The sequence below is a fragment of the Chlamydotis macqueenii genome, chromosome 1 (genome assembly GCF_036417535.1).
Source record: "Chlamydotis macqueenii isolate bChlMac1 chromosome 1, bChlMac1.mat, whole genome shotgun sequence".
NCBI classification, from domain to species: Eukaryota; Metazoa; Chordata; class Aves; order Otidiformes; family Otididae; genus Chlamydotis; species Chlamydotis macqueenii.
This window is the reverse complement of record NC_141556.1, coordinates 86,628,871-86,654,437: the sequence shown is the minus strand read 5'-3', so window position 1 is coordinate 86,654,437 and position 25,567 is coordinate 86,628,871. Positions and strand designations below refer to the sequence as shown.

Sequence of the window (25,567 nt, the reverse complement as noted above, 5' to 3'; positions counted from 1 at the left end):
ACCTGACACGCGGCAGCAGAGGAAGGGAGAGCAGAAAGACTGCCGTTTATATAGGGAAAGGACATAAATTGACTTGTTTTTGGGAACAGTGCAGGGAGAGGCAATTAAGTCAAGGTACTTACCCCCACCCCTCTTAGAGGCAACAAAATAAAATACAAGGAAACTTTATTTTTCAGTTTTACCAAGATTTTGCTCTGTTTTTTGATTTTTTGTTTGTTTGTTTCTGTCTTCAAGCTGCTTATTAGTGGACAAGTCCGGTCAGTTTTTGTATTAAAAAGGATCTTGATGGAGGTAGCTTTGTCTCTGTCCTGGCTTTTGCTTGGTCTTGCCTGCGCCCTCGTTTCAGTAAACAAACTCAAAATAAAGTTAAAAATGAAAACTGGAATTCCAGGTGGAGGCAGCAAGCAGCGCCGCCAGGCTCCCCGTGTAACAGACATGGCACCGCGGCCTCCAGTCACTATATACAGAGTCCGTCGTACACCCCCTCTCTCCTCAGCACACTCCTTGCTCCAGCGGGATGGCTGCGGGGGGAGGAGGTTCCTCTCCTCCCAGAGACCTGCGCAGCAGCTTCCATAGAGGGAAACAGCACCCAGTCAGGAATGTCAGGCAGAGGGGTAAGAGTGTGAAGGGGTGGGGTGGGGGTGGGGGTCACTTCAGCTTGGCCGAAAGGTCAACGGCACTGGGCCAGGGCCTCACTGCTGCTGGGCCACCTGTGGGGCGACAGAAGATGATCTGAGACTCAATGCTGGTCAACAGACCCTGGCTTCCCCCACAGTGCCCCCACTCCCCCCTAGGTAACTCTGCTTACTGACCAGAGCGGGTACGTACTTGTTGGGGAGGCGGCGGTGGAGGGGGCTCACTGCTGCGGTTGGCCAGCCGGCTGAGGATGTTGCGCTCTGACATCTGGAGGCGCACAGCCACAGGTGGGATACGGGCAATAGTGGCAGGCAAACGAGTCACATCTGCCTTCATGTCACTCAAAAGCTCCTCCAGCTGCTTCAGAACTGGTGGAGAAAGAGATATCTGTTCAGAGGGGAAAGGGACACCCCATGGGGAAGAGACCAGAGGGGACAGCGACGCTAAACACCTTTACAATGAGGGTGGTGGAACACTTGGACAGGTTGCCCAGAGAGGTGGTGGATGCCTCATCCCTGGAAACATTCAAGGCCAGGGTGGATGGGGCTCTGAGCAACCTGGTCTGGTTGGAGATGTCCCTGCTCCTTGCAGGGGGGTTGGACTAGGTGACCTTTGAAGGTCCCTTCCAACCCAAACCATTCTTATGATTCTATCATCCCGCCCTTTAACACACTGCACTACCTTTGTGCAGCACAGCGTTGGCTGGTTTATTCCCGGCCATTGACTCCTTGGAGAGGTGCTGATGGCTCTCGGCCAGGCATTCCACCTCTGCGAACCGTGTGTTCAGAGCCATAGATGGATGAGATGGGTCTTCTGACATGTTCAGATAGGCAGCTCGCCGCAACTGCTCCTCGATCACCAGCGCTTGCTCCAGGAGCTGCAAGATAGGGCAGTAATGAGAAAATGTCTTCCAGTGGTTGCCTGACAAGCCACCTGTTTGCATCCCCAGTCTCTCTCCTGATCCAGTTCTCCACCATCTGAGGAGGTGAGATTCTGCACCTGAACCTCCTTTCACCAGCTCCTGTTAATATTGAGTAAACCCTAAACATCACGAAACAATTAAGGGTTCCATCAGGTACACAAGAAAATTAGGCTACAGCTAGTTAATAGAAGACTACCATAAATCCTCCTCAGATTCCTTTTAAAGACCAAGTTGTTTGCTATTTCACTCTTTCTGCATGGAGCAAAGGGGATAGAGTTTTCTCCTGGAACCTGAGCGAGAAGTATCCCATGCTACTTCCAGAAGAGTTAAAAAAAAACTGCTAAGCATGTCAAGGACATTTGGATACATCAGTGTGAATCCTGGTAGTGCAGAACTGATCAGTTAGACTACACTGAATTTATGTTCTGCCTCAAGACTGAGAACTATAAGGTCTTTATTTGGGTTGGTCTTAACTCCCAGAAATAAGTTATGGACACTCCCAAGCAGGTTGAGGCAGAGGCTGAAGGCAACCCTTTTCACCAATCCGCTGTTACAGTGGTCCTAAGTTCTGCGTCGTGGGTTGTAGCACACCAAGCAGAAGCCGTGATGGAAATGGCCACTTGAACCTTACACCTCCTGCATAGCAGTTGCTCAATAAGCATTTGGGGAAAGGGCACTGAAGCAAGCTCCTCAATACCACTTCTAGAGTAAAGGGCTCCTATCGTGGAGCTACTGCACGATCCTGAGAGATACTGCTTATTTTTCTCTCCTAAATGCTTATTTTTCTCTCCTAAAAGGCATTGCAGAAGCCTTCAGTTTCTTAGCAGAAACTCAGAGCAGCAAGCTCTTGTTCTTAGAGGTCCAGCTGGCTGAAAGGCACTCATCACACTGAAGAGAGATCCTTACCTTAAATCTCCTTGCCAAGAACTTATTCTTTATTTCCAGGAAGTTACCCCTGTTCATCTCACCCTTGAAGGGTTCATTGAGGATGGCGTAACGCGGATCATTCTGAATATCCTGCCAACGGGCATAGCCATGACTGAGATGGGATGAGCTCAGGCAAACAAAGGCAGTGAGAACAAGGGAATACACAGCCCAGGCAGATACAGCTCTCAAGAGGGGGTGGGGAAAGGGAGTGCAGAGAAGGGAGGAACAGGAGCCAAGGGAAAGGAATGAGAACTATGTCCTGCTAAGTTTTAACTACACCAACAGGAAACTCCTCCTCCCACCATCTTTTTCACACTTGTGAAAGAAGATAAAAGCACTCTCTCAATGTTCTCCAGGACAGTCACCTTCACAGTGACAGTTTATGAGAACTGGTCGGTCAGGGTAAGGATACTTGATAATGCCAGCAAGCAGCCAGTAGTCATGACGCCGATGCCAGATCTCATAGGTCTTCTTTGTGACAGTTGCAGCCCGCTCTTCGTTCTGCCACAGGGAGTGTAGCTCTGGAAAGGCAAGAGACACCAGAATAGTTGAAAGATATTTCACAAACACAAGCAGGGGCACACAAACAAGTTCAAGCATATAAAGATTTCTCGTACCAGTGAAGCCACCATCAGCTATGTTGAACATGAAGCGTTGCTTTACTGCCTTCTTGTGCCTTTCATCTACTGACTCTTTCAGCATCTCTCCATTCTGCAGCATTACCACATCTCTTTTATCATCCTCCTTTTTCTCATCTGCACACACAGGAAATAATTAGAAAGAACATGGCAAGTACCACAGTAAGTTAGACCCACAAGGAATCCTTGCAGGAGAGGAATTAAAGGAAAAGAACGGAATTATGACTCACCTTTCTCATCCAGAGTGATTATAGGAGGTTCGGGAGGATTCTCAGTAGGTGCTCTGTCTTCCACTTTCTCCACATCAGCTGCAGCATAGAAGGGGAACATGAGATGTAGCTGGCAAGTTCAAGGTTTTGTTCTTCAGCCTGTGAAACCTAATACTGTTCCCCAACTCCCTGTTCAAAGTCCTGGACTAGCCCCACTGATTGTCTACATTTACGCCTGTTTCTTTAGGGTGAAGTGCTAAGGCAAAAGAGATGCAGCTTTAGGAAAATATTATGTGAGGGGGAGGGAGGTTTATTGCTGTTCAGGGTATTAAAACAGTCTCCCTAGAGATACCTTTGCTTTCTACTTCCATTGGCTCATCTGGTCTCTCCTTCACTTCTGGTTCCTCTACTTTTTTTTCATCTGCTTCTGTGGAGTTCACTGGGGATTTGGCTTCCTGTGGCGGTGTCTCCACAGGCTGGGCACACTGCTGAGGACAGAAGTCAATGAGAAGTGAGGCAAAGCAGTGCATGGAAACTGAAGACAGTCACAGGAGTTTGGAAAGCAAAGATGCACAAAACTGTCAGGCCAATTCTGAGCACCTGAGGATTATCTTTGAATATCGTTCCAAGAACTCAGCCCTGTCTCAGCAGCTGAAGGACACGGAAGAGGGGGTAGAAGCAGAGATATTTGCAATCGCATGAGGCAAACAAGCAACGCAACACTCACCTCCATAGGGACCTCTGTTTCAGCAGCAGAGGCACTAAGCTCTTTCTCTGGTTCAGATGACTCTCCTTGCTCCTTAGCACTGGCTCCTTCTTCTACTTTCACTCCTTCTTCTGCGTATTCCCCACCCCAGAGCAGCACAGCAGACAAAAGAAGGAGAGAAGCCATCAGTAAGGTCTTCCCTGCACTGTTACCAAGAGCACATCTCCTTCACTCCCAGTGATTAGGCCCATCCAGATGGGACCAATATAACTCAAATGACTTGCCCTTTCCTGCCCTCTACAAATACAAGGCTTCTCTTCTCACTGATGTCAGCTCAGCCAAGGAAAGCTGGTGTCCTCTCTTGCCTTTAAGGGCTTGCACATGCCTTTGGCAGCCCTCCTAACACGAGAGGTAAGTCGATCTGCGTCCACCCCCAGACCCCACCACCACAGCTCCGGTGAGGGGAACAGCCAGTATGAGGTCAGGACACAGCACTGTGCAAGAATGCAGCTCACCAGGTGGAGGGACAGGGGCAGGCGTGTTTGGCTGCGTATCCCCTGGCGTCGAAGGAGTTGGGGTTTTGGGAGAGGGTGAGCTTGGCTGTGAAAGTTTCTTGTTCTCCTCTATCTCTGCCAGTTCTGGCATACTCCAACGGCCATTCACATGCTCAAATTCCTGCACCTGAACAAGAGGGAGAGAAAGACATTAGTCATACAAAGCTCATCCTCAAACCAGAGGAGACAGACCACTCAGCACACAACAAAAGTAGGTGCGAAAGGAGAGCTAACTCACTAGCTCAGTACTCCAGGGACTACAAGTTGTACAGAGAGGGAATGTTACATTGCTCTACGAGGTGCCTACCTTTTTGCGGATAAGTGACATGACCCCAATGCGAGTAAGGACGTGCTGTCGAGAAAGACCTTCCCGTGGGACCCCATCTGCAAAGGTCTCTGCACCATCAGCTCCAGGTTCACATAAATGGCGCATGAAAAGTGAGACATAGGCCCTGGAGCAGTTAAGAGACAAGCAATTAGACTATAAACCAGGTCAGCTGAAGACATGCATTATCAGATCCGTTCCAAGACGTAAGTGAAATCATCACAAGATTCCTAACCCATAGTAACACAAGTAAGTTCTGGCATTCCAGGCTCCTTCAAGGGAGAACTCCCTTATAGAATTACTACATACATAAAGGACTCTACACAGCTGACTCAGTCTTGAGCCAGAAACAACCATAAGCACAAAAAGGACTCAGGGAGAATATTAATTACCTTCTTGTCTGGCCACATTACTCCTCCAGCTTTTGGTGACTGCTGAGTTGAGTCCAAGACCCAAGAACAACTCCCTAGTCCCTCCCAGCTTATACTTCATTCCTTCACAAAGAATCAACTAATAAGGAAATGTAGTCTCTAAGGAAAAGCCAGAAAAGGCCTGATTCTCATTCTTCCCCAAAGGGACCAGATGTTGCCAGACTTCCATCCCTGCCTGATGCAGACTCACTTGAACTCTTTCTCTGACTTGCCACGGAGGTCCCGAACAAGCCACTGAGTGGTGAAGGCATCCTGAGGTGGCATTCCATAGCGCATGATAGCATTGAGGAAGGCTTTCCGCTGGCGGGCATTGAAACCTAAGACCTAGAACGGAAGGGAACGGAGACAGATATGGCAAGAGCCATACAGAAGCAGCTAGGATGCAAATGCCTACCCTGATGCTACTTACCTCAATGTTCCCTCCCACACGGGCAAGTAAGGGAGGCAGAGGCTTATCCTTATCATTTCTCAGGCCTTTGCGGCTAGGCCGACGAGCTGCTGAAGAGAGAAATGCAGCTAAGGAAGAGAGACAACGCACAACATATTGTTGTGTGAATATTTCCCTTGCAAAACAGCACCACAAAGGGCATAAAGCACCCAAAAATCAAGCCTCAGCTGTTTCCACACTCAGAAAAAGTGACCCAGGAACTCTGGCTTCACCAGAGTTACCTTCACCAGAACTTACCTTCAGATCTCTCATCAAAGTCCTCATCTCCTTCTTCAGAAGCAACCGAATAGTCTGACTGATTATCTGACTGGTCATCCTGCCAGTCTGAAAGAAAAACAGCACGTGAGCCTGAGACGCTACTCCGTTACTTCCCAGCAACATATACTTACACCCATTTCTCCCTCAGGTTCCTGTGGATTTGTACCTCTATCCTCCTGCGAGCCATCATTGTAGTTAACTTGCTTGCGAATACGTTTGCCCTTGCCCAGATTCCTGGCCAGATCCTCCTGTTGCTGTTCATAATGGTGACGAAGCAGTTTCTCCCAGTAATCAGGATCCACTGACTCCTCCTGCTTAATGATCTCCCGTTCAACCTCCTCTTCCTCCTGCCACAGAGAGGTAACAAGTTTAGAGCCCTGAGCTCCAAATCCCAACCCGTCTGACCAGATATGCACCTGCTTGCCCTTAAAAGTATCAGAGTTCAATTTGTTCAACTGATCCTACATCATTCAGCAGAAGATACTAGCTGATGTCCACCTCATACTCACCCCCATCTCCTCTTCACGAACCACATACTGGGCCACCTTGAAGGAGCTGAGATACTCATTCATGCCCTGAAGTTCTGTGTCTTCTGTTTCATCCTGGTTCCGATCCAACAGACGCTCAATTGCTTTGTCATCGTAGTGAATGACGCTGCTGTCCTCACCTTCTTTGTTATCCCCTGAGGGAAGAGGACAGGCACAGTTACTGTGTGGATCTCAAGGGACTAGGGAAGGGAATGCCACCCTAGACTACAATCAGCACTGTGCCTACAAGCTGCTCACTAAGTAAAGGAGCCAGACCTCCCCACCTCCTTCAGTTCTTACTCCCATGCACTCACCCCCCTCAGTAGCCTCATCCTTGAAGAGCTCTTCAGTGCCAAATTTGAGAATGTCATCAAGTTCCTGTTTGGACATGGAGCCTGTCTTGGAGCCCAGCCCTGGTCTCACTACCAGATGAGTTAGCATCATTTTCTTCTTGGCCACCTGAGTGATACGCTCTTCCACTGAGGCCCTTGTCACAAAGCGGTATATCATCACTTTCTTGTTCTGTCCAATTCTGTGTGCACGACTGAAGGCCTAGAAGAGAGATGCGCTCAGAACAGTCTAGAGCTACACAAGAAATAGAATGATACACTGCCTACTGCCACAAGTTTCCCAGTCACCTTCATGTTTGCTCTTAACATTAGTGAAGGCTGGGCCCTGGAAGAACCCTTCACTATTTCACTTCCCATCTCTACCCATCCTCACTGCTCTAATTTTGCATATGTCTACAGGGGAAGTTGCACATTTCTTCACTCCTCCTGATGAGTGCATCTCCTCTCTTCCTCAGGATTACTCCATAGTGAGTGGTCTCATTCAGACTCACCTGAATATCGTTGTGGGGGTTCCAGTCTGAATCATAGATAATCACAGTATCTGCAGTGGCCAAGTTAATACCAAGACCCCCAGCTCGAGTTGAAAGCAGAAAGCAGAACTGCTGAGCACCAGGAGCTTAAATAAAAGGAGATAACAAAAATAATCAAGGGAGAGTCCATTACTCAAACAAGGATTTGTATTTGACCCACATCACCTGAGGGGGAATCACTACTAATTTAAGATTCCAGGAGAGCAATGGAAGACTTGGGCCACAATAATCTCATGCTGACTGCTCAGCACGTGCAAAGCAACAGTTTTCACTTTGCAAAGAAAGGAGGAGACTCCATACCATTGAAGCGATCAATAGCCTCCTGACGCATGTTCCCTGTGATTCCTCCATCAATCCGCTCGTATTTGTACCCTTCATGTTCCAAGAAGTCTTCTAGAAGGTCCAACATTTTAGTCATCTGTATATCACAAAAATACCACCATAAAAAAAGTGAGGGACAAGGGGTTATCAGATCAATAGGCTCCCTTCGCAGAAAAATAATTCCCAGCCTGAAGGTTTTTCCCATATACCTGAGAGAATATGAGCACCCTGTGACCTCCTTCCTTAAGGTTCTTTAACATCTTCTGGAGCAGCAACAGCTTTCCAGAGGCTCGAATAAGAGCACTGCCATCATACATGCCATTTGGCATTTTTGGAGCTTCCTGAGAAGAAAAAGAGACAAGAAGGTGAGTAAGGGGTAAGTCGAGGAAGAAAACAACTTGAAGGTATGTAGCTTGGTCTTAGTCCCTAGCTGTGTTCATCAGATGCTGACTCACATCTGGTTGTTTAGCTTGGCACAACAATGTGTAGCGCTACTTATATGAAACATCAGTACTACCCTGTGCCTTTCCTCTTGCAATTTGACTCCTACATGCCACCCTTTCTTACTGGCTTAGTCCCTACTCTTACTGTCTTCACCATCTTGCACAAGTCACAAAAGTCAGCTCCTACCTGTCATAGAAAGATACTGGAAAAAGGAAAGGGCTTCCAGCATGCTGGGTTTACATGAAGACAGGATGAAAAAATACAGAAGCAGAAAGAGAGGAAGGGGAAGTCCTCCATGCTTCACTAGGGAGCTAACTGGCTCCCTGATAACAGCCAGCAGGGAATTTGCTTATACAGAATAAGTGACTGGGCATACCATAGCAGCCACAGGAAAGAGGTAGGGGTGGTTACAGCACTTCTTCAGATCCATAACAACATTGAGCAAGGAGACTTGGTTACCACCACCCCGCGCATTCAGTGCCTCAAAGTTTCTTGTCAAGATGTATTTATAATATTTCCTGAAAATAAAAGAAAAGAAAAATACAACTCAGACACCCCTCATGAGAATGACTAACATACTCTCTTGTTAAACTCTCCAGAGCTCCTGGCATTAGCTGCAGGCTACCTAGGCTCTGCCAGCGGCATTCACTATCTCTTTATCCCTTACATCAGGGTACAGGATTAGTCCTCCCTCCACTATAGTGGCAGCAGGAAATCTTCCTCCTATCCACTGTGTAGAAAGCCCTATAAGCGAGAATAAGGCTGCTTCAGCATCCTCTTTGAAAGAGCAGAACAGAGCAACAGTAGTTCAACAGCAGGTGCTGTCTTCATCCTCACACTCACTTCTGCATGGGGCTCAACTCCACTCTGACAATGAGTTCAGTCTTAGACGGCATATTCTTGAAAACATCAGCTTTGAGACGCCTCAGCATGTGTGGGCCCAGCATGTCATGTAGCTTCTTGATCTGATCTTCCTTGGCAATATCTGCAAATTCTTCTAGGAAGCCCTCCAAGTTACTGCAGAGAAAGAGACACTCAGCAAAAGCCACAAAGGAAGAAAAAGGAAAAAATGAGGAAGGGGACAGAAGTGACAAGACAGGCAAGGCTGACTTGCACTGCAAGACATACTGGAATCTCTCTGGCGTCAGGAAGTTCAGCAGGTGGAACAGTTCTTCCAGATTGTTCTGCAGAGGAGTTCCTGTAAGCAGCAGCTTGTGCTGGAGGGAGTACCCATTCAGCACACGGAAGAACTGGGAAGTAGAGCAAGGAAAAAATAGTAAGGGGAAAAGAGAAACACAAACCACAAAACCAAAACACACAAACATGTCAAAAGCTTATTAAGTCACAAGCCTACAAAAATAATTTCTCCTAGAAAAAGTTGACACCAGGCTAAGGTTCAATTTAGATCACATCAGCTGTTTGGGCAAGAGCTCCAAGTAGTTCACATTCCAGTCAGGGTCACTAGACTGATCTCATTCGGATCATTGTTCTGCATAGCTAAAACATGACTGCAGCAAATTCTACAAGCCATCAGGTGCTGGTAGGTTTCCTTTGCTCTTTTAAGTTACAAGCTCTTTCAGACAACCAATTGCTTCCAGACTGTTATACTAGGTACTTTTTCTTGCTAAATTAGCGTTCCACATTCTTACAACTACTCTGCCTTGAGAATTCTAGAAATAGCTAAGTCACTCTTCCTATTCATATCAATCCTGGCAATGTTCCAGAGCTCTGAACAAGGAGAAAGAGCTAAGGGTCTGCCAATGTGTCTTTAAGGTAATTTGTGCTGGTTTTCACAATAATGAAGTAATTCCAAACAGATAGTGAGCAGCTACAATACCAAACTGAAAAGCATGAGTGTACCATGTTCATCAGCACATGTTGACAATAAAGCACTCCTTTGTTTATAAGCTTGACCATTTCTTTGCTTATTTTACCCTTAGCATGATACAAGGTCAAACTTAATGAAAGGAGCTTGTAATAGATGGCAAACAAAAAAAAAAGCGCCACACACACACACAAAAGAAACCCATCACCACTTATATTTTGGTTATCACAACAGAAGGATCCTTCTAGTGGCCTCCACGGAGATTTATCCTTCTACATAGTTACAGTCAAAAACCATTCTCATTTTGGAATAAATTATGAAAGTTAATGATTATGTCTGCAAAACTTTGGCAGCTAACCATAATCTGTCAAGAAGCATCTGACCTGTCTTGCAGTCAAACACCTGAAGTTGTCCTTACGGGACAAGAAACTGCTCTAGACAAAGGTAGATCCAGTGGTCCTGGTAGATAACCAATTGTTACTATTAGTCACAGTGTAACCTTCAGCCTTTACATCCTCTTTCAATTAAGAATATTCATAGTAAGCACTCAATACTACTTCAAATAATTTCAATGCTAAGCATAGAATGGCATACAGTCTTAGCACCTACAATAAAAAAAAAAGTCTGGAAACTGGACTGCAAGAACAGCTGCACTGTCTCAGAAAGATGCCTCACGTCAAGATCCAAAAGGCCAAAGCCATTTAAACAAAAAAAAAAAACAAACCAAACCAAAGAAGATACATAAATCAAGAGGTAACTCGATCTTACACAGTCTCCAAGAATCTATAAAGCCAGATTTCCAATAACAATTGTTTTTAGCACAGTGAGCACTAGAACCCAGCTGAAGACAGACAAATCAATACCAGAATTAAGGCACAAGTGCTTAGGGAGGGGCTGCATTAAGAAAGTACAGTTAAGTCTACTGAATTAAAACAAGCTTAGTTAAGGTGCAACCTCATATAAAAGCAGCTGTTTGGTTTTCAGCATCTACCCAGGCATTTTTGGACATCTCGGCCCACCCCTCCAATTCTGTAACATCTAATTAGTTCTGCTACAAAGCTAGATGAATGCAGAGAGCAAGTCTACTCTGGAAGCAGCATAACTGTGCTCACACAGCTTGCTTCTATGCTCAGTATGGCAAACCTTTCCAGAGTAGAGGTGGTGCAAATATATGATCTGTTTTCAGAGAAGCTAGTTTGTATTTGAGAGCAACAACAACATCCAGATTTTTCTGTTTTCCGATGTACACCAATTGCCTATTCAACGTTATGGGCTTAGGAGCAGCCATCTAATCTTCTGAATACTCTCTGCACACTTCCCCCCCGTAACATATGCCATGCCTAAAAACCACCTATGCTTCTCTGTACCTTAGACTGATTGTTCTTCAGTCTGTGAGCTTCATCCACAATGAGACAGGCCCAGTCAATAGAGCCTAGTATGGCCATATCAATTGTGATCAGTTCATAAGAGGTGAGAAGCACATGGAACTTCACAGCAGCCTCCTTCTGCAAAGGAAAAGGATGAACATGGTAACGGGATATGGGAACATCCCAGGACAAAGCAGATGCAGTGTTTCTCCATCAAGTTATTCTGATGAGCCCCGGTCAAACAGTACATCAAAAGCTTTTCATACCCACAGTTTCCTGTCACAAGATTCAAAGTGCTACCCAAAACATTCTAGCCTTTTAATCTCCCATTACTCACTTAACATATGTAAGTCTCCTCAGACCCCTCACTACCTGCTGCTTCTGGACAGTTGCCAAATATTGTAACAGAGAAGTTTAATAAATAAGCAGCGGATAGAAGCATGTTAGGGAAATGAGATTTGGAGAAGAGTGGCTCATCAAATAGCTAAGACTTAATAAAAAAAATAATAATAAAAAAGAGTAGTTTACAATGGAACTTTTAAATTACTGTTAGTACTTAATACAGTTCAATTTCAAGGGAAGAAAAGGAGTTCTATGTCTGCCACTGGAAAAGCTTTAGCTCCCATCTTACTTTTACTAGGAAGACTGAAGTTCTACAAAAAACAGGCACCTAGATCAGGCTTGTCCTTCCAGTCTGGCCATAGAATGCAACTTCTCAGATGTTTAGGTACAGCCTCACTATCAGCCAGTTTCTCCAAGAGATTTAAAAGTCCATATTTTTTTGTATGCGTGTCTTTTCCATACAATGGCAACTCTGACACTGACTTAGATCTGCAGAAGTTATGCACAACTTCACAGATTAAGTAGAAAAGAGAGAGGGACCTAGCTATGGTCAGTATTACCTTGGTTAACTCTCTTTTTCCAGTACTGAATTAGTCCAGACTCGTGCTTGAACAGTCTAGAGCAGGAGTCTAAACACCCACCAGTCAAATTACAGTTTTTTCCCCCCTTAGAAACTACAAGTGTAATCAGTTTCAGAGACAGTGTCTGAACCTCAGCTGCTGAAAGCTAGTCTAGGGCATCTTTTCATTCAGTTCAGGCTTGTGTTACAGCAGTTTTCTGTACCTTCATCCTGGATGCTTTTTTGCCCCCACGTATGGCATTATCCTCAAAAGTGAACTCATTCTCACGGATGATGGCCCGGCTGTCTTTGTCCCCAACGTAGGTTACTACATACATATCTGGGGCCCACATCTCAAATTCTCGTTCCCAGTTGATGATTGTGGACAGTGGGGCACTCACCAAGAAGGGACCCTTTGAGTGGCCCTGTGAACAGAGCCAGTAAGAGCATCAGATGAACACAGCCACTAACACAGGCAGAATCTCTCTGAATAGTGATTTCCCAGCTCTCACCTCTTTGTATAAGGAATATAGGAACACAGCTGTCTGCACAGTCTTTCCCAAACCCATTTCATCAGCCAAAATTGTATCTGTGCCCTGAGCCCATGAGAAGCGCAGCCAGTTCAGTCCTTCCAGTTGGTAGGGATGCAAGGTTCCCCCTGTTACATCGAGGTACTCTGGTTGCCGGTCATATTTCACTGTTGGCTACAGTGGAAAGAATGAAGAGTTAAGATCCTTTACCTTAGCTACCAAGACTCTTTTCCCAGTCATCCATATACTCCCTAGTGCAGACGAGACTTCACAGATGACAATCAGACAAAAATTCCCAAATGGCCAAAAGGTATCCACTAAAAAGCTTTTTTTTTTTTTTTTTTTTAATAAAAAACCTTTCACCAAGAGCCAGCCAGTCTCTCACTGAATGGACAAAGTGGCCCTTTGTCTGAAGGCTCTATAACCCATTCAGTTTTTGGGCCAGGAAGGAACTCTCACCTATATGCTCTTCACTCTTTGGTTTCTTATTAACCTGCCTCCTGCCCTCAACTAGGCAGCTATATCAGATAGCTCCTAAGCAATAAACAATAACTTACATCTACTGTGGGAGTCTCAGGCGGCCTTTCCAGTTTACGCATCTTCACTTTCTTTAACTTCTTACCAGGCCTGCCTTCTTCACCTCTCATCAGCTCCCTAGGCAGAGAGAGTACCAAGAACGTGGAAGTTTAATGGCTTTTGTAACAGATCAAGGGAAAAAAACTTTTGCAAAGAATAGGAGGGTGATCACCCAACTCAAACAGGCTCAAGAGAACAGGGTTGGAACCTTCATGAACTGGTGGAGAGGCCCAAGGTCCCTGCCCAAAAAAAATGAGTCAGCAACAATGAGTTGCAGTCAATGGCTCAATGTCCAAGTGGAGACCAGTGCCAAGTGGCATTCCTAAGGGGTCAATACTGGGACCAGCGCTGTTTAACATCTTTGCTGGCAACATGAACAGTAGGATCAAGCATGCTCTCATCAAGTTTGCCAACCATACCAAGCTGTATAGTACAGTAGACACGCTGAAGGGAACAGATGCCATCCAGAGGAACTTTGACATGCTTGAGAGGTAGGCCTGCACAAACCTCCTGAAGTTCAACAAGGCCACATGCAAGGTCCTGCACGTGGGTTTGGGCAACCCCCGGTATCAATACCACCTGGGGGATGAAGGGATTGAGAGCAGCCCTGCCGAGAAGGACTTGGGCGTACTGATGCATGAAAAACTGGACATTAGCCATCAATGTGCACTCACAGCCCAGAAGTCCAACTGTATCCTGGGCTGTATCAAAAGCAGCGTGACCAGCTGGTCAAGGGAGGTGATTCTGCCCCTCTGTTCCACTCTGGTGAGACCCCACCTGCAGTACTGCATCCAGGTCTGGAGCCCTCAGCACAGGAAAGATATGGACCTGTTGGAGCAAGTCCAGAGGAGGGCCACAAAAATGATCAGAGGGCTGGAGCACCTCTCCTACGAGAACAGGCTGAGAGAGTTTGGGTTGCTCAGTCTGGAGAAGAGGAGGCTTCATGGAGACCTTACTGTGGCCTTCAATACTTAAAGAGGGGCCGATAAGAAAAACGGGTACAAACTTTTTAGCAGGGCCTGCTGCGACAGGACAAGGGGTAATGGTTTTAAACAAAAAGAGGGTAGATTCAGACTGAGCATAAGGAAGAAATTTTTTGCAATGAGGCTGGTGGAACACTAGAACAAGGTTGCCCAGAGAAGTGGTAGATGCCCCATCCCTGGAAACATTCAAGGCCAGGTTGGATGGGGCTCTGAGCAACCTGATCTTGCAGGGGAGTTGGACTATATAACCTTTAAAAGGTCCCTTCCAACCCAAACTATTCTATGACTCTATAAGAAGATGATGCTTCTTGGCTATCTCCATATATTAATCCAGCCAGTGCTGGCAGCTGACATTCTTGAGTATGGTGTCATGAGACAAGGGAAAGGAACAAAACCCTCAGATAGTTCTCTTACCTGTGATTCCAGTAGGCTTGCTTGTAGAGATCATAATCTTGGATATCCACATCTTCGCTTTCCCACGATGCCTGGTCATAGGGTAGGTCTCTCCATTTAATCAAATAGTGGACATTCCCCTTCTTATCCACACTGCAGAAGAAACCAGTAAGTCTTAAGCACAGTGAAGTGACCGTATTCACCCAATCCACTCAAATTGAGAGAAGGAAAGGATCCCTTAGTGAAGCAATAGAAACAGAAGAACAAAGTTTGTCATACCAACAAAAGAACTCCCACTGTTTCCCCTGGTCATATTGCAGTTTAGCCCATCCACTCTCCCTTAGCCCTCCTTAAGGTCTTTGCTGAAAATCCTCTTTACTGCCTCCCTTACCTATGATTAAGGATCCTGTGGATCATCATCCACTCAGGCTTGATCCCGTATCGATAGAAGCGCTCTTCCATCTCAGCATATTTGGGGTCCTTGTTCTTTCTCTTTCGGCTTTTCTCCTCTTCCCCTCCGAAGTCCCCTGAGGGGGGCTCATCCATATCATTTTTGCGTTGGTAGTTTCGAAACATGACCTGGCAGTGCAGCTCCAGCTGGAGTCAGGACAGGAACAAGTTAGTAAGTGCTTCCTTCCAACTAACCAAAATATCTACTCCCGACTATCCACCCTTATGACACAGTTAGTCTTTCACTCACCTGCAACTCCGACACCCAAGAGCAGTGCCAGTAGGACATGCCCTGCCATTTGACAAAGAACTGCCTTTCAGGCCGACCCTCCAGAGGCTTAGGGGGAGGAGCATTAGGGTCTGCATCAGGTGGACGTGGTGGGGGGGGCCCAACTGGGGGCTGACCCCATTTCCAGATCAAGATCTTCTGCACTTTTCCTTTCAAAGCTGGGCACTGAAGAGTTAAACAGAGCTTGTTACATCAGAGTGTACATACTCTAACACAAAAGTGGTGAGGAGTACAAACATGCAGAGTCAGAGTTCTTAGTTACAGCTTGACTATGCAGACAGAATTTACTTTTTGGGCTTGGAAGCTTTCATTCTCTTATCTCCAGCATTTCTCAGAACCCTCTCCAGTTTGTAATTCTTTCTAGGACTGACAAACCCCAAACTGAATTCAGTATCACAATCTGGTTATCTCCCCCAGGCCACGCCAATTCAGAAATTCTACATGAAATACAGAAATTGCTAGGCTTGACCAGCCCAGTAGTCTATCCAGCCAGAACTACAATGAAATGTAGAGAAGCTATTTTGCTGTAGAACTATCAACCCAGCATAGGGATATGCTCTGAAGCAGATTTTCTGTTCATAGTCTCAAAAAGTTCTTATCACCTAATGAAAGCACCTAACACCATTTATAATGCTTGATTTCAAGAACTTCCTGGAAATGCGTGACATTTCTCCCAGCCATCTACTAAGAAAGGGTTTAGCATTACAGAGCTTGCAGTGCAAGAAAAAAACCTGTTTGGCTCAGCATAAGTTTAAGGTTGTTTTTTTTTTAAGCACTGAATTTGCTTACACTCATTCTCCTGCTTCTGCATACATAAAGGATCCAGGAAAACTGAGCCTTGGCATCCTGGACCCAAAACTGCCAACTACTCTGCACATGGGCCAACCTCACAAGACTCAATTGCTGTAACCTTGTCCTTCACGCTATCTGGAGAAAGCAGCCGATTAACAAGGCGCAATCCAGCCACAAAAAGCCAGGCCTCAATGTTCTATGACATAAGTGTGAGAGGAGATAGAATCCTCAGAGGACTAAGCATTTCTGAGAAAATGTGATGATCCAAAGGGATAAGATCGATCATCTCTTGTAGCAATAGAATGGCACTAGCAGAAACTCACAGTGCAGCGAGGACACAGCCACTCTCCATTGGGAATCTCTGGCAATGGAGGATTCAGACAGTGGATGTGATAGGATGAAGGACAGGCATCACAGCATAGCAGCTCTCCTCCATCCTTGCAGACTCTACAGAACTCCATATGGTGGTCATCCTCTTCCTCAGCATCCCCCACAACATCCTCCAGGATTTCCTCACCTTCAGAGTTATCCTCCTTTGCTTCCCACTGAATGCCCTCTTTTTCCTATAGGAAATGGAAATCAGAAAACCAAAGTCACACATTTGTCATTATCTTCTTACTGCAGAAGGGCAGCCCCAAGTCACCTGATGTCCCTCTCCATGAGGACTTGCACAGTTTAGGGGAATCCAGTACTCACACAGTGTGGGCAGCTCCATTTGCCCTCTGGAGCTTTCTCCATGTCTGGGTCCAGGCAAACCATGTGGTAGGCACGAGGGCAGGTATCACATAGTATAATTTCTCCTCCCTGCTGACACACCTCACAGTAGTCCTGGTGATCAGTCTCATAGCCATCCACAGCCACTGTGGAGTCCTCCTCACCTGCAGTGGGTGGTGAGGAGTTACAGCAGTACAGGCCACAGGTACAGGCTTCCTACAGCAAGGGAACATACTCTCCCAACAACCTATGTAGTAATATGGAGATCCAGAACCTCTAACTCTTGCTCTGTTTCTGTAACTGAACAGGGCAGGAAGTAAGAGCTGGAACAGGAGTAGAACAAGCCCCTTTGTGCCACCTTCCACCCACAAAATTAGAAGTAGTTGAGGCCAGGAAAACTCAGTACTGTGTCTGTTCCCCTACCAAGGTGAGAAAACTGGTGAAAACCTTTTCCTTATTAAAAACAGTATCAGGTTCTTCCTTCACGAACAGTTGCCCTCCCTCAAGTATGCTTTTAAATATCCACATTCTGCACAGACATTCCCATAACCTCTCTACACTTAGCTGTGTTTCTGTCTCCAGCTGACAGCAAGCATCAATACCTTTCTTTTTCTTTTTCCCAGCTTTGAGTTTTTTGCGACTGCGGCTACTACGGCTTGTAGATCCATCTGAAACAGAGTAGCTGTTGATGCTAGCATCATCAAAGTCTGACTCCACATCCAGATCATCATCTTCACTCTGAGGTAGATAGGAAAAAAAAGCTATGCTACTCAGGCACGCATGCTGGGGGCAGCAATCAGACATACATCCCAGCAATTCTAGCACGTCATCACCTCCTTGTCAGAAGGTCAAGGAAGGAGTGTCACTTACCGATGATCTTTTACGCTTGGAACCAAATCCTCCCAATTTGATTTTCAAAGGTGCCACCTTCTTTGTTTTAGGTTTCTTGATATCAGGAATACGAGGACCGGTCTTTGGCTTCCGCCGGGCATTGGGTCCTGGGAACATAGGAGCCTGTGAGTCAGAAGGACTACTGCCTTGAGACTAGTCACCCTCCACCATCCTACCAGATTCTTCATCTCACCTTTGCCCTCCTTTGTCTTGGCTTTCCTGAGTGGCACATCTACAGGGGGCTGTGGCAGGACAGCATCCACATTTGTCACCATGCTCTCCACTACTGCAACAGCTGCAGCTGCAGCAGCTGCCACAGATGCACCTGAACTTCCCTTGAAGGGGTTGTTTGTGCTAAACTCCCTCCATTTGGCTCCCAGTACCATCATCATCTTCGACACTGCTATTTTAGGGTTCTTGGCTGCAATAAGTGGCCTGCGTACAGTGAAGGAAGGAAGAGTTACTGAACCATCCTGAAATCTAAATCATTATTCCTCTCCGGCACCACCCCCATCAGCACCCTCTGTCTCAAACTACATTACTTTCTAATTTCTGGTCTCAATAGCCAATGAATCTCTCCACTCCCATCCTTCACACCATGCAGAGGATGCAAAAGTTCAGGGGCTTGGGAAGTGAAACAGGATTCAGCACAGTAGGGAAGAAAAGGGACGGGGAGTGAGGACTGGCATCATCTCAATCACTGAAAACAAAAAAATCTGGATCAATTATTTCACTGTTGCTTCAGTTTTTGCTCTAGGTAGGATGCTAGTCTCTAATGTGCCTTAAGGTTCCAAAACCACAGAACCTAGTCCTTGTCCCATCTCTTTTTTCACTCTAGAGTCCTTCTAAGTGCAAGGCTTGCAGTTCACCTGACAAACTGGCTGAAAGCTTTGTAGTTGGTGAGAGTGCGGTAATCCTCCTCTGTGAAAATATGATCGATATCCTCCATGCCCCAGTCTTCCAGGAGCTGAGCAGATGACTTCGGCTCCTGTGCAAAGAGAATCGCAGCAACTCTGAGAAAAATCTCTAGTTCTGCTGTAGGGAAGAGCTGAACTTCCACACATCTACAGATGACCCAATTGGTCAGGATCAGGTTTTTCCCACCCCATCCACTTATCACTGCCATAGGACACAGCCTCAATAGAATATCAGTGAAGATGGGAAAAGTCTTTGGATTGAATATACATTCTAGGTGGGTTTAAGGCAGAAGAGTGAAAGGAATGCAAGGTGGCAAAGTGGTCAAGTCAAGTAGGTCCAGTGGAGAAAGAGGAAACTTAACAGCCCCAACTCCATACGCCATCACAAATGGAGAATGTAATGATCCCCAAAATCAGATACACAGGAATGAGGAGCAAGTAGTCAGCAGGGTAACTTCTCACCTTTGAGTCATCATCTTCTTCCTCTTCTTCCTCCTCCTCCTTGCGCTTGGCTTTGTTTTTCTTTTCCTTCTTGGGCCCCAATTTCTTCTTTTTCTTCTTCCCAGGAGTGTAGTCACTGCCCTCACTGTCAGAGCGCAGGACCTCCTCTTCTTCCTCCACAAACTCATTCCCCTCACCAGAGCTGTCCCCCAGCTGGGGAAGGAGGGAGAGAGAGAGAAGATCAGACAGCTGTGAGAAAATACCCTGGATAAGCACTAAACACCACGCTCTCCCCAAGTTCTAGAGGGTTCATACAAAGGATTGCTGCCATAGGCCAACAACAACAACAAGCACCCTCACCCCATATTATCCGTATTTTAGAGTGTGACCTTAGGCATCCTTTTCCCTACCTCCTTCTTCTGACGCTTGCTGAGCTTGGGCACTTTGGGTTCCTTTAGTTTCTTAGGCTTCTTCTTCTTCTTGATTTTGGGTGTCTCAGCCTCTGACAGAAGCTCTTCTTCTGGCTCTTCTTCAGGCTCTAGAAGGGAGGAGGCGACATGTCTCATTCAAACCTGATCTATGCACTACAGCATAGCCCACTTCTCACAGAGATCACTCAGCTTGTCTACTTCTTGCTACATACTTACAAACATAGAAGTGTTTACAACTGTTACTGTTTGCAACAGATACTACATAATCACAAGTTACCACCACATACAGTTCCCCCTCCCCCCAATCCTCCCAACACCAGCTATTTCCACAATATTCCTTCTCAGAGCAGAGGTGCACTCAGATCTTGGGGACCAGAAGTTTACCATAACCCAACCAGAAGAGGAAAGAGCATAGAATAGATAGCCACATCTAAAGGAGACAACATGGTGAATATGGTTGAGAACTTGACTAGTACACTGTTTCAGTCTGTAGGTTTCCAGGAAAGAAACCCATAGGTACCTAGCCTCTTTAGTAGTACAGAGTATCCTGCAGTCGCATGCAAAATACAGACCAGTAAGTCACTACTCACGGTCCTCCTCCATAGGAAAGTTGTTACTCAGCAACTCTATTCTGATCCAGATTTGACGCAACCTTCCCCCAACCCCTTCCCTCTGTGCCAACAGCTAGCAAGCTCACTGCCTGGCTAGAGGAACGCATGCCAACTCCCCACCACCACACACTCCCATCTGTGTGCCCCCCTTCCCTGCCTGCCCCCCACCGAAGGGGCAGGGGCAGCCAGACAACCCTTCCCTTTGTGGCAGGCTGCAGGAGCAGCCAGGCCACCCGCCCTCCCCCGCCGCCCCGCCCACTGCCAGAGTCACTCCTTCTCCCTCCAAGGGAAAATGGCCTCCTGACCACAGGAGCTGGGCAGGATAGAGGAAGCCACAGGTCAGAGGCACTACCGCAGCCAGGGGTGAAACGGTAGATGTATAGCTCTCGAAACCTGGAGTCCCATGCCCCTGCCATATTCCCAGCTGATGGAAGTCTCTTGGCTCCCACAGTCATGCAACACCAGGTCCTTCAGAACTTCTGGGAGAGGAAGAGGTGGGATCCCCGATTTAGAGCCTGTAGCATCCCATTCTTTCCAATGTGTTACCTAAAGTTCTCCAGTTTGTAGGGATTTTAACAGTTTTTCTTCACCAAAATTTTCCTTACAAGGTTTACTGAAAAATCCCTTTCTGCCCAAGATCTCAGAGGTGCCAGAAAGCCCTAGAGTCAAAGCTTAAGAAAAAAATGCCAAACAAAAAAGAAAGCCCAGGCCACCACCTTTCCTTTCCAGTTGCAACATTGCTCTTATATGACACTACAACACTACAGCATGAGGTAGAAGGAAAGCTCAAACTTCTCTTGCAATCCAGCATATCAGGATATACATTAATCCTTTTCACAATGAAGCAGAGAATTCAGATGTAGGTCTACACAGAACAAGTCAACAACAATGGCAGCAGCAACAACAAAAACCCAAACAGAAGGGCACCGACGGCTCTAAGTCAAGTCTCATGTTGATGATGAGGATGCAAACATGAGGGAAAAGGCAAGGTACAAAGACTACAAGAAAAGCAAAGGTGAGCAAGCAGCACAGAGCACGAACCACAAGAAACCTCAATAATTGGGTGTGGTGATGAAGGAAAGTGGGTCACGCAACAGCCCAGGGCAGTTTGCTCTGGACGTCTGCCGGTCTGAATCCCCAGATGAAAGAAAGCCAGGCACTCTGCCCTTTTACATACTGGCCCCCTTCCTCCTCCCCATTCTCAAAATATGAAACTCACAGGCATTCTGGTAACCCATCAGAACTGGACACACTGCCTCCATCCCTCACACCTCCTTAAAACCACAAGCCCCAACAACCTGCGATGACTTGGAACAAAGTCAGCTCCACCTGACACAAAGCGGCAAGCCTCACACTTTGAAGTAACCCTAGGACTCGAACATCAAAATCAAAACCATATGCATGACTCGTAGTAAAAAAAAACAAAAAACAAATAAACAAAAAACCAAAAACGACCCGACATTTCACAGCACACGACGTATATCACACATCCAGCTTGAAACCAGCATTACTCCTATTTCACATGCATGCCCTGCAGGCTCCCCATACCTGGATGATGCTGGGGGATAGTGTTGTTCAACAGGATCTCCATTTCATCATCATCGCTGCCCCCTGAGCACGGTGATGGAGATCCAATGCCTGATGCCATGTCCTCCAAACTGGGGGAGGCCTGGGCCTATACAGGGTGTCGTCTTCTTGCCAGTCAAGTCAGTACTTCAGTGAAAAGAAAAAGAAAGTTATAGCAGACTTGAACTCCATTTTCCCAAGCAATAGTGCTACCAAGAGGATCTGTGAGAAAGCTTACACAGCAACTTTACTGAATTCGGAGCCTACGGATAACAAAAATACTGGCAGCAAGTATCAGCTTAGAGTTGTGATGAAGCAGGCTTTGAAGACACTAGATATTAAACTGAGTCAGCAACTCGTCCCTGGCGAGGAAGCCCAAAACAGCTGTCCTGTAGGAAAATTCTTCCGTCCTCTGCAGCCGGCTGCTTTGGCTATTTCTACCCAGGGCCGGGACAAGGCAGCGAGGCAGGGCAGGCAGCTGGGCTTCCAAAGGAGACCTCGGGCCAGCCGAGACGCTGCCAGCGAGCCGAGGCAGGGAGCGGGCGGTCCGCGCAGGGCCGGGTACGGCGGACAGCGGCGGAGATGGCGCTGCCGGCAGCCCCCAGCTCGCCCGCCCAAACTTGGCGCGCCGGCCCCGGGCTGACACAGCGGCGGCTGCAGAGCCAGGCCACTGTCGCCCTCCTCCGCCGCCAGCCCCACACAAAAGACAGGGCAGGCTCGGCGGCGCCGGCAGCCCCGCTCCGCTGCCCGCCGCACCCGCGCCCCCGCCCGGAGCGGGGCTGCGCGGCGCAGGGCGGGGGCGGCGGGAGGGGGCGGGAGTGGGGGGGGGGGGGGGGCAGCGCCTCGGCGGGGCACAGTCTCCCGGGCGGGGGCGCGGGGCGGGGCCGGGGAAGTCCGGCTCGCATGCGGCGAGGGGCCGCCTCTCCCCAGGGACGGGCGCCCGGGCGGGGGCCAAGCGGCAGCCGCTGGCCGAGGCTGCGGGGACCGACGGGCGGCCGCCTCCCGGCGCGGTGTCGAGGAGACACCGACGGGCAACCGCCCGGGCAGGGGGACGGCGCGACCCCTGCGAGGGGAAGCTGCAGTCGGGGGATGATGGGGCGTCCGGCGGAGAGAGGTGCTCGCCAGCATGAACGCCCTAAAAGGCAGTGGAAGGCCCTACGCGCCCTCGTCCCCTCCCGGCTCCTCACCCGGCTCCAGACCCCAGCTCCTCTCTCGCCACCGCCGCCACTGCCGCTGCTGCTGAAGGGAAAATGGCTCCGGCCCCGGCACCGCCTCTTAAAGGGGAAAAAACCCGGCCAGGCCCCGCCCCACTCCCGCCTCCATCCCATAATATAGCCCGGACCCCGGCAACAGGCCCCGCCTCCGTCTCCCCGGCAACTTACCCCCCCACCCGAGACATCCCATAATACTCGCCCTCCCCTCAGAACTTCCCACTCACTGCCCGGCTCGGCATCCCATAATAATAACCCCTCCTGCCGGGAACATCCCATAATATGCCCCCCTCCCCCGAGGAACATCCCATAATACTGCCCACACTCGCACCCCTTCGCTCTGGCATCCCATAATACTCACCCCCTTCCCCCCCGTCCTCCCCCCGCCCGGGACCCCGCGCCGGGACCAGGGCGCCCCCCGCGGCGCGGCCCCTCGCCCGCACGCGCGCCGCCCAGCCTGCCATCCCATAATAGGCACGACCCTCCTGCGGGGAGCGGGGGGGGGGCGCACCGTAGTACACCCCCCCCCATCCCATAATAGTCACACCCCGGGCGCACATCCCATAATAGTCACCCCTCTCCCCTCCCCCCCGCCCAGGCAGGCATCCCATAATAGTCGCCGGGAGCCACCGTCCAGCCAGGCATCCCATAATACTCGCGGCCGCCCGCCCCGCAGCCCACGGGGCTCCGCAGCGCCGCCGCGCCCCCCCCAGCCCCCCTCCCAGGCCACCCTGGTGCCCGCCCCGCCCCACCAGGGGCGCCCCACCTGCCCGGCGCCCGGCCCCTCTGCGCGGCCGTCAAGGTCTCGGGGCACAGGGCCAGCCACGCAGCCCGCAGCGCTCTGGCATCGCCCGGCCCCTGCGCGCCGCCCGCCCGCCCGCCCGCCGACACAGGCCCCAGGCGGCCCGGAGCGGGCACCACCCTCCCCCAGTCGGAGGCGGCGGGACGAAGCCGGGCCCCCGCCGACGGCCCCCGTTCTTGGGGCTGTGCGCCCCGCTCGCTCCCCTTCCCCGTCCCACGCCTGAGAGGGGCCTATGGCTTCAGTGGCACGTTTGCGCCTTCACGCATGCACCGAGCTGGGGCCTGCGACGCCACATCCCGCATGCTCTGCCCGCCAGCCCGCGGGGCTGCAAGGCCCCTCGGAAGCTATCCATCCCCAGCCTGTGACACCCAGCAGCGCAGTCACCACCACCGCCAGTGTCTGTGCGTGGAACCCACCGCGACTTCCATTGCCTCGCCGTGTGGACAGGCCTGCAACGCAAGGCCTCCTCCTCCACCGACTGCTGGTACCTCCAAAACTATGGGTACCCCAGGGATTCAGTACCTCCGTGAACTCTGTCCCTCCCTCTCACCCAGCACCACGCGCCGCTCCCCGCTGCAGCCCTCCACCAGGAAACTCATCATCACTTTATGTGGACATGAACAGTCTACAGATATAAATACACTGCAATTATGCACGCGTAACTGTATCATTAATTTCCCATTAAACAGAATCACATCCCGTAATGCCGCCTATCCCCTGTTTAGCATCTCCGTAACACTATTAATCTCCACAAAGAGGCACAGACCTGTCCATCTCTCCTGGTAAATGACAACTGCGCTGGTTCCTCCTCAAACGCCTCCGCTGTCCCGCGCCTGGTGGTGCACGTGCACATTTCACATCCCGCCGCAGAGAAACGTCCCAGAACACAAGTGGAGGATTTACCTTTGCAGCCTGCAACGGGTCCATTACAGATCCGGTAACATGATCCATGCTTTGTTTGCCAAACCACATCAAAAATATGTCCACGCGTACGCCCGGCACACGAGTATTCCGTAACACCATCCCACCGCCTCTGCCGCGTGCCCGAGTGTCTCGGACTATCGGCAAACTCTCCCCTACCTGCGCGTGCAGCCCCCACCGCCCAGCTCCTGGCGCCAACACCTCTCTGCTGTGACACCGTCAACCTCTGCCATCTCCTCCGTGTGCCCGTCACCGCTGCGTGCTCCAGCGCGGTCCTGCAACACTGAATACGCGTGCAGCTGCTCCACGGCACGAGCCACCCCTTCCCGCCTTGCCAGCAAAGATTAGACCGTACATCCCAAAACGCTGCTGCATTATTCACCTTCTTGCACGTACAGGAATCCCACCAACCCTCCAGCCAACCACGGTACGCACACGTGCACTATCCCTGTCGGTATGCCTTCGCCTGAACGACGACAACGCTATCGTTTATCTCAGCTCCACAGAGGAAAAGCGGTACGGAAGAGCCACGCTACTATTCCACAGATGCTGTCTATCCTCCACGCAGATCAACTGTAACAGAATATCCAGCGCTACAGAAACGTACGGTGGATAACGCTGCCGCCAAACTCACGTGGACCCCCGCAGGACTTTTCATTCCCTCTTTTGTGCGCTGACAGCCGTAATCCTCTCTAATAGGAGCCAGGCGGGCAGCTACGCCAAATTCCCG

The 25,567-nt window shown here is 49.0% G+C and overlaps 1 protein-coding gene and 1 non-coding gene across 9 annotated transcripts; both read right to left on the bottom strand.

Moving 5' to 3' along the window:
* Nucleotides 1-148: 148 nt before the first annotated feature.
* Nucleotides 149-23,194, bottom strand: CHD4 (chromodomain helicase DNA binding protein 4). Of its 8 annotated transcripts, none has more exons than XM_086759836.1 (40): nucleotides 23,091-23,194; nucleotides 21,886-22,050; nucleotides 19,706-19,833; nucleotides 19,317-19,508; nucleotides 18,807-18,925; nucleotides 18,131-18,372; nucleotides 17,917-18,044; nucleotides 17,649-17,784; nucleotides 17,029-17,210; nucleotides 16,656-16,895; nucleotides 15,502-15,705; nucleotides 15,193-15,398; nucleotides 14,823-14,954; nucleotides 13,407-13,503; nucleotides 12,832-13,023; nucleotides 12,544-12,744; nucleotides 11,419-11,556; nucleotides 9,355-9,476; nucleotides 9,070-9,243; nucleotides 8,603-8,744; nucleotides 7,992-8,123; nucleotides 7,762-7,879; nucleotides 7,423-7,547; nucleotides 6,896-7,133; nucleotides 6,564-6,736; nucleotides 6,221-6,401; nucleotides 6,034-6,144; nucleotides 5,758-5,846; nucleotides 5,539-5,672; nucleotides 4,900-5,044; nucleotides 4,554-4,719; nucleotides 4,060-4,169; nucleotides 3,685-3,820; nucleotides 3,354-3,431; nucleotides 3,103-3,240; nucleotides 2,898-3,006; nucleotides 2,465-2,597; nucleotides 1,318-1,513; nucleotides 813-1,004; nucleotides 149-732 (listed from the first exon to the last, which is right to left on the bottom strand). In XM_086759836.1, exons 2-40 carry the CDS (start codon nucleotides 21,983-21,985, stop codon nucleotides 671-673), a joined length of 5,841 nt encoding a protein of 1,946 aa, XP_086615962.1. In that variant the 5' UTR covers nucleotides 21,986-22,050; nucleotides 23,091-23,194; the 3' UTR covers nucleotides 149-670. The 8 variants fall into 8 exon arrangements, with proteins under 8 accessions (XP_086615962.1, XP_086616014.1, XP_086615979.1 ...); XM_086759888.1 differs by having other exon boundaries at nucleotides 149-710; nucleotides 829-1,004; XM_086759853.1 differs by having other exon boundaries at nucleotides 3,685-3,817.
* Nucleotides 4,389-4,528, bottom strand: LOC147602193 (small Cajal body-specific RNA 11). The gene has a single exon (XR_015257607.1).
* Nucleotides 23,195-25,567: the final 2,373 nt, after the last annotated feature.